The 12,874-nt window shown below is 43.0% G+C and overlaps 1 protein-coding gene across 1 annotated transcript in view; it reads right to left on the bottom strand.

Moving 5' to 3' along the window:
- cpne7 (copine VII) overlaps positions 1–9,222 on the bottom strand; it is a gene marked incomplete at both ends in the record, with an annotated part of 50,815 nt that extends 41,593 nt beyond the window's left edge. Inside the window, one exon of the mRNA XM_080765705.1 lies at positions 9,049–9,222. Within this exon, the coding sequence (XP_080621831.1) occupies positions 9,049–9,222 (174 nt within the window). The remainder of the gene's footprint in view (positions 1–9,048) is intronic.
- Between the last annotated feature and the right edge of the window lie 3,652 nt (positions 9,223–12,874).

The following is a 12,874-nucleotide window of genomic DNA, read 5'->3' on the forward strand; positions in this document are numbered from 1 at the left end:
ACAAAAATGAGTTTCCTCAGAAAGGTGGCAGAAAGGTAACCTGACTTTGCCAGCTGGGGGCGGTATTGGGTAACCATGTTCCCCAACACCGCAACCATCTGGGATCTCTCAAGGAGTTGAGCTAACGCCGAATAGCTCCTGTACCGAACCAATCAGCGTGAGCTAAGGGCGGGATATGTGCGAAACCGGATGTGAAGCTATAAAGACACGTCAATATGATTGGTTGTGTTTGCACGCCCACACGGTGATAGACAGACGGTCCCATCCAATCATCAACCAAGTATCTTGAAAAAAATTAACAGCCCGGTCATCGAATTGCCTCCCGAGATCCCAGATCCCAATAAGCTGTGAAACAAACTTGTGTAGCAAGCTTCTTGGATCTGGCAGCGTCAGGTTAGCAGAAAGGCATCTCCCTTGAGAAGTTCAGTCACGCGAGTGAGAGTACAACTGCTTCTTCCTCGCTTGGAACATCTTTCACCGTGATTGCTCCTGCTTCAATTGATCTATTTTTCTGAAGGTTCTTGTATAAAGTTCCTTTGTAATTTATAGAATTAAGTATAAGTATAAATCAAGTATAAATCAAGTATAGTCAAACCATATCATATATTATTAGCAGACCACTATTAGTAAACCACACCACATATTATGTATATATTTTATTATATGTTGCATGTGTGTTATATAATTATTATATATATATTATACCAAGGAAAAAATGATGGAAACTGTGTGCAATGTATGAATGTATGTCCTCCTTCCGAAAATAAATTGAACTGAACTGAACTGAAGTCCAAAACTCCAAACATACAATGCTATAAAAATAATTGTTGAGGCCTTCAGAGTTTATGAAAAGAGCAGGGGCAGACACACACTATACAGTATTGTGTGGGCTTATCTGGCAGCAGTAAACAACTTGCAAAGCAATTTTGCCTCCCAGTTCTGATCGATTTGACAGCAGTGCCCCCCCCAGAAAAAACACACACACACACACACACACACACACACACACACACACACACACACACACACACACACTCTGACACTTCACAATAAATGGCACTGCATAACAAGCCATAGATGATTGACTGACATTATCAGGGCCACTTATTTTGTGTCCAAGAAAATGAGTTTTTGTTTGTTGGTGGTGTGTGTGTGTGTGTGTGTGTGTGTGTGTGTGTGTGTGTGTGTGTGTGTGTGTGTGTGTTTGTGTGTGTGTGTGTGCGTGCGTGCGTGCGTGCGTGCGTGCGTGCGTGCGTGCGTGCGTGCGTGCGTGCATGCTAGCTTAAGACTATAAACAAGTTAAGACTCAAGTTAAAGCGACACTGTGTAACCCTTTTATGAATAAAAGTAATTTTGTCCAATCTGTACGGTAGTAGAGTATGTCAATACAATATAACTTAAACAATTGGGGTGGTTGTATTTCATCTACCTGCTCTTCTATTGAGTCACCTCACCTCACCTAGACACACACACACACACACACACACACACACACACACACACACACACTTCACTATAATAAAGGGCACTGCATAACAAGCAATAGATGATTGACTGACATTATCAGGGCCACTTATTTTGTGTCCAAGAAAATGTGTTTGTTTGTTGGTGAAGTGTGTGTGTGTGTGTGTGTGTGTGTGTGTGTGTGTGTGTGTGTGTGTGTGTGTGTGTGTGTGTGTGTGTGTGTGTGTGTGTGTGTGTGTGTGTGCGTGCGTGCATGACTGCATGCATGCTAGCTTAAGATAACCAGGACAGGAAGTACACACATTTAAGTGGCAGTGACACAATGTGGTATCTGGACTTGACTTATCAAGACTCAGCTCAGCATGTACACTAAGGGCCGATTCATACTCCTATTTTAGTGCCTACAATGTGACGTCATTTGAGGTTCGGGGGGGGGGGGGGGGGGGGGCGGGTACCATCCTAAAGTCGTCTCTTCGGCACTACAGCGCCGAAACAGCGGTAAAATAGGAGTATGAATCAGCCCTTAGACGTCTCTGGAAGTGCAAAAGTGGTTGTAGGACACCGGCAGTTTAATTAAGCCCTATTCTGCCAATTCTAATAGTTATAATTCAAAGTTCTATATATGTCTATGCTAATTTGGTGTATAAATTATGATTTTATTATCCTTCTATCAAACTAATGGTGTATAAATTATGATTTTATTATCCCTCTATCAAACACTATAGGGCGAAAAGCAGAGTGAATGTATGCATATAGGCAGCCAGAGGAGCCCTACTCACTCTGATAATCTAGATCTTTTAGATCGGCTAGACTCTAGCCGATCTAAAAGACTCATGTTTTACTTACAATTTAGGGGGCATTTCAAAGACTTATTCCTTCATTAACCCTATACAGTATGAAATAAACGTAAAGTTTGTTTACTGCTTGTCTTGTCTGTAGAAGTATGTCATGAAACAGATCTATTTGCTCATGTATTATAGCTCTAGATAGAAATGTCGGACCTTTCCGTGGTGGAAGAATTAAGGGAAGATAACACTGGCTGCCTGTTGCGCACAGCGCACGTTATCTTAAAGGGAATGGCAGCTGATGGTGTAATCAGTTGTATTACTGCAGCTGATGGTGTAATCAGTTGTACTACTGCAGCTGATGGTGTAATCAGTTGTACTACTGCAGCTGATGGTGTAATCAGTTGTACTACTGCAGCTGATGGTGTAATCAGTTGTATTACTGCAACGCCCAAACCACAACCATGACTAATTCAGGACTGTGTACCGCCTCATCACATCAAGTTTGGGGATGACACCACAGTGGTGGGACTCATTACAGAAGGGGATGAGACTGCGTATAGGGAAGAGGTGCAATAAGTGCTGTCAGAATGGTGTGAGATGAACAACCTCATTCTCAACACCAAGGAGCTGATAGTGGACTTCAGGAGGAAGAATATTCAGCCTATCCACATCAAGGGAGAGGAGGTGGAAAGGGTCTCAGACTTCAGGTTCCTGGGCATGAACATCTCGGACAACATGACCTGGAAAATTAACACCACTGCGCTCCAGAAAAAAGGTCATCAGCGACTGTACTTTCTCAGAGTGCTCATGAAAATGGACCTAATGGAGAGTGTGCTCCTGTCCTTCTACCGCTGTTCCATCGAGTCGGTACTGATCTACGGCATCTCTCTGTGGTTTTGCAGCTACACGGCGGCAGAAAGAAAGTCCCTCCAGGGGGTCATAAACACTGCCCAGAGGATCATGGCATGTTCCATCTCTGGAGGACCTCTACAAGAGACACTGTAGCAGGAGAGCCAACAGTATATCCTCAAGGACCCATCCCACCCAGGTCATCGCCTGCTGCAACTCATGCCCTCAGGGAGGCGCTATAAATTCAAGGACGAACAGACTGAAAAAACAGTTTCTACCCCAGAGCAGTCATAGCTCTAAACACTGACACTTGAACTCTGACACTTGACACTCTACGGACTAAAAGGACTTACTGTGCAATATGCCTTAAATGTTTGTATTTTATATAGAGTATTATGTCTTTTGTTTTAAATGCACTGAGCTGGATTGCAAATCAATTTCAATGTCTTGTACAATGACAATAAAGATATTCTGATTCTGTTTCTCGGTGCAATGCGTATTTTACAGCCCTCAAAATAGCGAACTAGCGCTGACACCGCCTCCAGAAGACATAAGATTTGGCAGTAATTAAGACCAGCAAAATAGGGCCCAGGATCTGTCCTCTGAGCAAGCAGGCAGGCTCCATTAGCTAGGAAACCAAATTTAAATCCGGGTGAAGAAGAGGAAAGTTGCATAGTGTAGATTGTATATTATTTACCCATTATATTCACTGCATATCATTGCTGTGAGGCGGATCTATTTTATACTTTTAGAGGTATACCTACAGTATATCGTGTTCCATGCTTACTGCTCTTGGTGTTAAGACACCTGAATTTCCCCACAGGAATCAAAGGATCTATCAATCCATGATCAATCCATTGATCCATCCATCCATCTTTGACTAAATACACTAAACCAAGACCAGTAATTATTCTTTCATTTCCATTAGCAAATATTCAAACACAACAAACAGTTGAAGATAGTAGCCTATACTGTACCTATACGGAGTGGTGTTGTTTTTAGATTTCTCCTTTTGGATGTGGACTTACTGTGAGGTTATTGGTCTTTACTGTGCTTCCATAGTAGTGTGCATCCAAACCCCACCCACACATGTACTGTACATACTGTAAGACCCCAATAGCAAAGGATGAGCTGCACTGCAAGGTGGTAAAGTATATAACCATAAATAATATCCGCTATGAAGAGCTGATGTCTATTATAATGTACTGTATGTCTGCTTTGTGCTTGCGTGCGTGTGCGTGTGTGCGTTTGTTTTACTGGTGAACCATAAGACACACACAGTTGCACACTGGCAACACATAGTTTAATGTAGTTCAAGTAGTATGATTTACTAGTGTATAAAACACACTGTTCTAACGTCGCTTTTGGAGAAACCCTGTATCTCCATATTTCAACTTTTTATATAATAAATGAATATCGCACTTCGTCATACTACAGTGTTACACAAAAGCTACAAAAATAGCAGATCTACAGTATATGCTCACAACATGGTGCGAGCATGTAGATCTGCTGTTTCAGGTCTATTTGAAAAAATAACTATACATTGGATCCATTGAAACACAGGTTCATTTTTCCATTTTTGGACATACAAGGTTCCACCTGACAGTGGTCTCGCGTACTAACTATTCCACAATCTCCGAATGCTACTGTATGTACAGTATGTATGTACAGTCTGGAACTACAACTCGTGAAATCCAAACACGGAAGCTGCCGTCTGTTCATCTTGTTTTTTTTAAATATCTTTACTTGACTTTATTTTATATTTTAATTTACATTTCTGCTAAGCAGCAAGCTATATACAGTATGCTTAGATGATTTAGATTTATATAAGGATACATTTGCGCGACTGTAAAGATGAAACAGAAGCAGGGAGGAGACGTCACATGATCGTTTCTCATGATCAGAGCTTCCTTTTTGCTACAGACTGTATGACGGAAGCATTTGAAATTTGCGGGAGGCAACAGTCTGGCCACGCGAGACTAACCTGACGACGACGATATTTAATGAAAAACAACTGCTCATGTATTCTGATTCTCCCTCCCTCCGACCAGGTCAATTTTCTCATCATATTACAACACAGGACAAAGTCTCACATTCAAATAGCCTAAACACCACTGGGGCACATTCAACTAAATGTTTTCCATGCCTCTCCAGTTTGCTAACATCACTAGCATTAATGCCATATTTTCCTGAAACAAGCAGCAAAAATAGTTGATTTAGAAAGAAGCTCACAACACATCGCAATACAACACGTTTTGGATCTACTATATCTATCCACCCGCTTCGAATGGTATCAACCGATAATTCCCAGTAGGTTACTTACAGTATCAAGCCGATCTTATCGACCTACTGCATGTAGTCTAGGAGCCTACTGGCTGCGATTGGCATTGATGAAACGAAAACCCGGAAAACGACCGGATTAAGGTTGGCGAACATGCGTTAAGGTTGGAACCGCACTGCTGCGTGCTTCTTGCGGTTATGTTTAGGTGAGGGTATGAGGAGGCTTGTCGTTTCTCAGTAGGCAGTAGACCAAAATGACCGGATTATGGTTGGCGAACACACGGTTGTAATCCACGTAACTCGGGATCCGTTCGCCCCACCGACTTCAAGTTCCACACGCGTTCCACACGCGTTCCACACGCGTTCCACACGCGTTCCACACACGTTCCACACGCGTTCCACACTCGTTCCACACGCGTTCCACACATGTTCCACACCCGTTCCACACACGTTCCACACGCGTTCCACACTCGTTCCACATGCGTTCCACACACGTTCCACACCCATTCCACACACGTTCCACACTCGTTCCACACACGTTCCACACCCGTTCCACACGCGTTCCACACACGTTCCACACGCGTTCCACACTCGTTCCACACGCGTTCCACACCCGTTCCACACCCCCACAAGGAGTAGAGTGCCCATAACTGCCACAAAAGGCCTCTGCCCGGGCTCTGGACAGGGCCCCTGCCCAAGCTCCATATATGGAGCTGGCCTGTTCTGACATCACAACACTTCATTTGGGCATGCTTGATACAGAACTCCATATATAGGAATAAAGGGACACAGAGAGAGACATACAGAAATCTCCATATATGGGCATAAAAGGGACACAGTCATAAAAGGGTACTCTGACACGGGTATAACGGGTATTGCATAGACAGGTGGGTCCTGGATCTCCAACTTCCATCGTTACCGACTCGGTGCTCTACAGCCGGGCACCGGTCTAGTCTATCTATCTATAAATACACCATGACTCTGTACGTCTCTCTGTGTGTACGGCTGTAAGGCACATAACTCGAGAACCGTTCGCCCTAGCTCTGATCCATAGCCTTCTACTGCTTCTACAATTCTGCCCTGCGCAGTACAAGGCTATGGGACTTACAATTTTAAATCTCAAATCGAAATCAGACCAGCCTCTCGTCTTTGGCGTAAATAAAAAGAACGTTTTTGCTACTCACCAAAACAAAGGCGGGTTGTGTCAATAGAAAGACTACTTTCCTTAGTGGAAGCACTCTGAGCCCCCCCACCACACGTATAAACGGTACTTTTTGGCCAAAAAGGGATTTTTTTTTCACCAGAGCAAGAATATTCTCTATGAGGCAGTTCTCTGGGCAATATCAGTAGAGGGCGCAGCGGAGTAACTAAAAATGTTTTTTTTTCCCGGTGGAAACAAAATCCCTTTTTGGCCAAAAAGTACATTTTATACGTGTGGTGGGGGGGCTCAGAGTGCTTCCACTAAGGAAAGTAGTCTTTCTATTGACACAACCCGCCTTTGTTTTGGTGAGTAGCAAAAACGTTCTTTTTATTTACACTAAAGAGTAGAGGCTGGTCTGCATTCATGCGAGCGGCGGAAGTTGATAGTTGATAGTTGATAGATAACAGAGCTACGTTCGCCCCACCGACATCAAATTTGACACGTGTTCCACACACCCACAGGGAGGGCAGTGCCCGGTGTCGAGTCGGTCGGACACACGGTTGTCAAGAACCGCCACAAAAGGCCTCTGACCAGGCTCTGGACGGGGCCCGTGCCCAGGATCCATATACAGTATGGAGTTGGCCTGTTCTGACATCACAACACTCCATAATTGGGCATGCTTGACACAGAACTCCATATATGGGCATAAAAGGGACACACACAGATGTGTAGATCTCCAACTTCCATCGTTCCTGACTCTGTGCTCTACAGCCGGGCACCGATCTTAGTTTTCTAAATTTGGATTATTTGTTTTTTGACAATTGTCACACATAATGACATGCCCGAAATAGGGACACCAGGTTGAAGTGGTAAAGTCAGTCTAAGGGTTTTATAAATATTTAACCAATGAAAAGTATTAACAAAACTTCCATTGGAACACAGGTTGTCAATTTCTTGAAAGGTTTTTGGACAAGAGAATATGCTTGATTTGATTGTTTGCAGCAGGAATTCCATAAAATGTAACATTCTCATACCAATGTGTTGACATACTCTCTGCTAGATGTGCTTTTCATTTCCCCTGGCCTACCTAACTTAATTAAAAATGATAGAAGTGACCTATACAGCATACTACTGCCCAGGATCAGCCTCGGACTGATACACTGTAAAATCCCGAGCATTAATTTCACTCTGAGAGTGTACAAATGGAACCGACTGTACACTCTCAGAGTTACATTAACACTGAGGACTTTACTGTGTATATGAGAAAGCAATCTACTCCTCTCAGTCTCAAATAAGAAACACTGCATAGCAAAAACTGGATTTATCATCATGCATAATAACTACATTGCCAACATCGCTGCCAGTGCACACACTACTATAAACATGAGCCTTTCCATATAAAACGTTTGTCAGTTTTCAGCTCCAACGTGATTCATGCAGCCTTGACGTCAGAAAATGGAGATAGGCGTGTCCCTCCCACTGTGCTTTTTATGTCTGGTTGTGTGACAATTCAGTGTAGTTACTGTATTTCAGGAGTAGAGCGGCCGGCAGTGGCGTGCACAGATAGACACTGGCACCACCTACCTTTTTGGCAATTTGCTCTTAAAAAAAAAAGAAAAAGAAAAGAAAGTTCTCTTTTCTTTTTTTTTTGTAGTGTGTGGACCATGGTGAAATTGATCAATTCTTGATAAAAACGGTTCTTCTATATTATTTAGGCCCCCACAATCTAAAGCTATGTTTCTATGTCTAGTGGTTCTTCGATTAAAAAAAAATAGCAGACCTATAAGCTCATAGCGCGCCACTCGGTGGCGCGCTATGAGCTTGTAGATCTGCTATTTTTCAATAGCTAAAGCATACCATAATGCTAACACCAAAATGGGTTCCCGCCCCAAAATGGGTTAAGGCAACCAGCTGGTTCCACGCGCTGCACAAGGTGCCCTTTTTTCACTTGAGCACCTCCTGCCCCTCTAAATGTCTGTGCACGCCACTGGTGGCCGGCTAGGAACCCATGGCTGCATGTCGAAGTGTCCTTGAGCAAGACACCAACTGCTCCCCGAAGAGGAGGTTAATGCCTTGCACGGTTAACTCCGTCATCGGTGTTTGAAAGTGTGTTCCGAATGGTTTAATCAATGTAACACATGTTAAATTGGGATAAAGGCACGTACTTGTTAGATGCATTGTTTTTATGATTGAGTCACAATTTCTACTACTACACTGACGCCCTAATGATATTGATCAAAGTCGAACGTGCTGGTCATAGTAAGACATAAGATAAAGCCTATACACACAGAGCTTACAGTTTTGAACAATGGACTGACTTTGTTAAATGATCAATTCACCACTTTCATCACTCAATAACACTCACTCATGCACTCACTCACTCAATAGTGTGAAGTCAGTTTACTCCAATATTGATCTTTGACTGACTGCTTTGTCACACTGCATTAATGTGGCTTACACAGATATTGAGACCCAAAAGGTCCAGCAGTGGACTGACTGAATGACCTAAATGAAGAGGAGGCTTACCTCTGTCCACTGTCCTTGGGTCTGCACCATGAGGATGACACACGGGTCTGACTTGTTCAATGTTTCTCGGTCCAGGAGGGCTTTGCAAGAGACACGCAGTTCCACTTTGGAGACGCAGGTAGCGGGCCCGGCGAGGCCGGACGCTGGGGAGGTGGCCTCCTGGATGTCATTCATTCTAGCTCAGGAGAAACAGGAGCTGCCAACCAACCAGATAACGGATAAGAGGCGATGCAGTTTGATGACTCACAGGGATGGGCAATGTGTCGGAGGAGTCAAGTAAGCCCCTCTCACTGTAGATTGGATCTTTCCAGATGTCACAGAAATGAGAGTATATATGGGAACAAACCCACACAGTTATCACTGCCTGTCAAAGCTCTCCCTTTGAGAAGATAAGCATCTCATCTTGGTAAAGATGACTGACAGGACAGGAAAGATGGTGTGGTTGTAAGTTGACACCTGATTAGACCACTGGAAAGATAATTTAAAAAAATATGTTTAATGTTAGTCAGATTTTTTGTGGCCACCCTTACATGCTGTCCAGTCCAAAGATGCGGTTGGCCACCCCACCCATGATGACCCAAGATTGCATTATAAAACAGAGGATTAGCTCCAAGCCATTTCCTTGCTATTCTCAAAGTTATCTATAGACATTTTGTCTAACTCAACAACCAATTTCCCATTTATAGTGGTTGTGAATAATGGAATTATGAATTAAACACATTTAATTCAACAAGGTGTTTCTGTAGCATGCAGGACCTTATGGTGCTGAAAACAGCTATTCTGCCCTACAAAGCCGAAGTATAGTAAACTACGTTTTTTCCGATCATCCGGTCATAGCCTTTGTTTTTGGGGTGTTAAACAATTACCTCAAGAACAAATTTACAATTAGTGTAATGTTATTTGCCGATAACTAATTTGGCTGACCAGTTGAAACACTTTTAAACCCATAATCGGCTAATCTCCCCCCGTAGCCTTTATTACTTGTAGGACAGTATTGTACAAGATTTAGGCTAATAGTCGATTGGGTTGAGGTTGAGGCACAGCCCGTATTGATATAGGGCGACAGCAGGCACTACCTTCACCGCGCTTTCAGAACCATGGACAGCGCCTTTCATAGTGACTCTTGCTCTCGGCACGTGTATCCTATATTCCTATACTTAGACTTAACTGATTTAAATCGTTTTTTAAATATGCTAATGAGTGTAGCACAAGTATATTATGTGGCACAATCACTACCAAATACTAGTAGGCAAAACTTCTGCTATAAACAAAGCAACACGTACGTCTGGTTGTTATTTCTATAGGCTAGTCGGAGAGAATCACATTTAAAAAGTCAGAGACTAAGGTTTTGCTACGAATTTAATACATTTCGTCCAGGACGAAATTTGTCTCAAAATGAACCATCGCGTGGAAATAAAACATTTTTATGAATCACCCGTCACAACGTTGCTCACTTCTGATCTATAGCCTGCGCTTGAATGACCATTTTGGAGAAGAAAAAAAACAAGAGCACACAATTCCTTGAGTTATTATCTAAAAATCTACCCCACATGCATAAAATGGACTAAACTCAAATTTAAAACAAAAGGAGAGAGAAATCAGAGCTTCTTCCTACCTGGCGTGGCTCTTTAGACTAAACACACTTGTTAGGCGTGTAATCCTCTCCCTCAGACAGCGCACTGTGTGTTTATTCCGAAATTCGCGGTGGAAAGTGGCACGGCCGGGGAAAGGGAGGTGTGCTCGGCTTGAAGAGACAGGGGTGGATAATACAGAAGGTTATGTAGGCTACTATTATAGGCTAAACCTCGACGCTATAGGCTACACTTTATGGGTCCAGAATATCACCAAAGAATCATACAAGCAGCCCACAGAACTTTATATATAATTTATGGTCTTTGGAGGTAGGCTGTCTATAGAGTAAATTGACGAATCCACAGAGGGGTGCCCTGGGCGCAGCCATTTATTGAGGTGTAATCAGCACTGATTAGCTACACCTGGCCAACAGGGCACAGCACTGATCCATGGATGGATGCCCTGTTGACTGGGTAATACACATTGTATTGGCTCTCTCCACATACAAACTGAAAACGTAAACGTATGTTTCTAAATAGCTACTCCACTATTATGAATCACCTGCATATTTGTATCTTGTTGTGCAGTAGCCCAGAGCCTTCTGCAGTAGCCTAATAGTTAACATTAAAACAATAGTGAACAAATGTCTTATGCAACATCACTTTAACAACCCATTGAAGTTTGGCAGGCTGAAAAGGAGCGTTGAAAAATATTAAAGGAGCACTTGACTTCACCCAAGTGAATTTCAATATATATGCTCTGCATCTCAGAGGTGGGCTGTGGACAGTTCATGAAACTGACTACCAATGACATCATCAGTAGGGATTCCAAGCTATTGGAAACTACAGCCTCTTCCTGGAAGGTTTGCATGCTAAAATAGAATTGCCATTGTTCTTGTTTGAAATTAGCAACGATTATGTCACTGGGATTGATTGATTGATTGATTAATTAATTAACAGTTTGCAGAATGACAGTAACATTTCAAGCACAAACTCAATACAAAGACTGTTAACTGTGAGTTGTACGACCCAATTAAGCATTACACTTGTTTACAAGAGGGTCCACCATGTTCAATTCATCAAAACATTTAGAGACGTACAAATAGACACTTCTACAGTATATAGTCAAAGAACAGAACAGGAATTCATCATAAAGGAAGCAAAAAGGGAAAAGAAACATATACAGTGAGGGGAAGAGGGGGGAGACCAGCTGAGAGTAATGTCCACCCTGAAATTGGGAGGTCAGGGTTCAATCCCCATGCCAAGTCACACCAAAGACTATAAAAAGGCTACCTGATGCGTGCACTCATCATCAAGAGTCCCTCCCTGCGCATTACTAGCATCATATCCAGGGGGAATACTTGTACAGTACATCATGGCCGGGGGGATCAATCAATACGCCTCACTCACTGGCTACACTACAGTAACAGGAGACAGGCTTCTGACCTATGGGCTACATGGCTCGGGAACCACTGGTTCCCAAGGCTACTAACTACTTTATGTTGTCGTTTGGCAGGTTTCTAAGTGGCCCACAGCCAATCTCTGAGTCACAGAGCAAGTTGAAATGGTGCCATCTTTTTTTTTATAGATTTTTTTTTATTGGGGACAGTTAAGCAGCCCATCTGACAAGAAAATCGTTGCACATAGTCACCCATTTAGTTTTCCTTTTCACAGTCAGAGTATTGTACACTGTTCATTCTGAAATCCACAGTCCGCTATATTTGGGTCACACCAAGCAGTCTAATCCAGGGAGGTACGAATATTGAAGTATTCACTAAGCATGCCTTAGTGAAGCCTTCGGAGGTTCCTCTGAGAGAGAATTTTATTTTTTCTAAGCTTAAGAAGTACATCACATCGTTGAGCCAGATTGAGTGAGACGGTGGATTTGGCGACTTCCATCTGATTCGTGTACTGTAAGGGGTTTGACGGTGTGCCGAATATGGCTATCAATGGACAGGGTTGTAGTGCAATCTCTAGCACGTCTGACAGTGTGACAAACACAAGTGACCAGAATCGCTGTAGCTGAGGACAAGACCAATACATATGTGTGAGATGTGCTCGTGTCTGGGCACGGCGATCGCACTTCGATTCTGCCTCAGGATACATTTCATTTCATTACTAAGATGAGCTCCATGTACTACTTTCAGTTGAATTAGGCTGAGGCGTGCACATGAGGTGGTTGAGTTGACTGTCTGTATAGTGCATCTGCCCACCACTCATCTGTCAACACAGTACTCATTTCTCTTTCCCATTTG

The sequence above is a fragment of the Protomyctophum bolini genome (genome assembly GCF_963924005.1).
Source record: "Protomyctophum bolini genome assembly, chromosome: 1".
In the NCBI taxonomy this organism is placed as follows: domain Eukaryota; kingdom Metazoa; phylum Chordata; class Actinopteri; order Myctophiformes; family Myctophidae; genus Protomyctophum; species Protomyctophum bolini.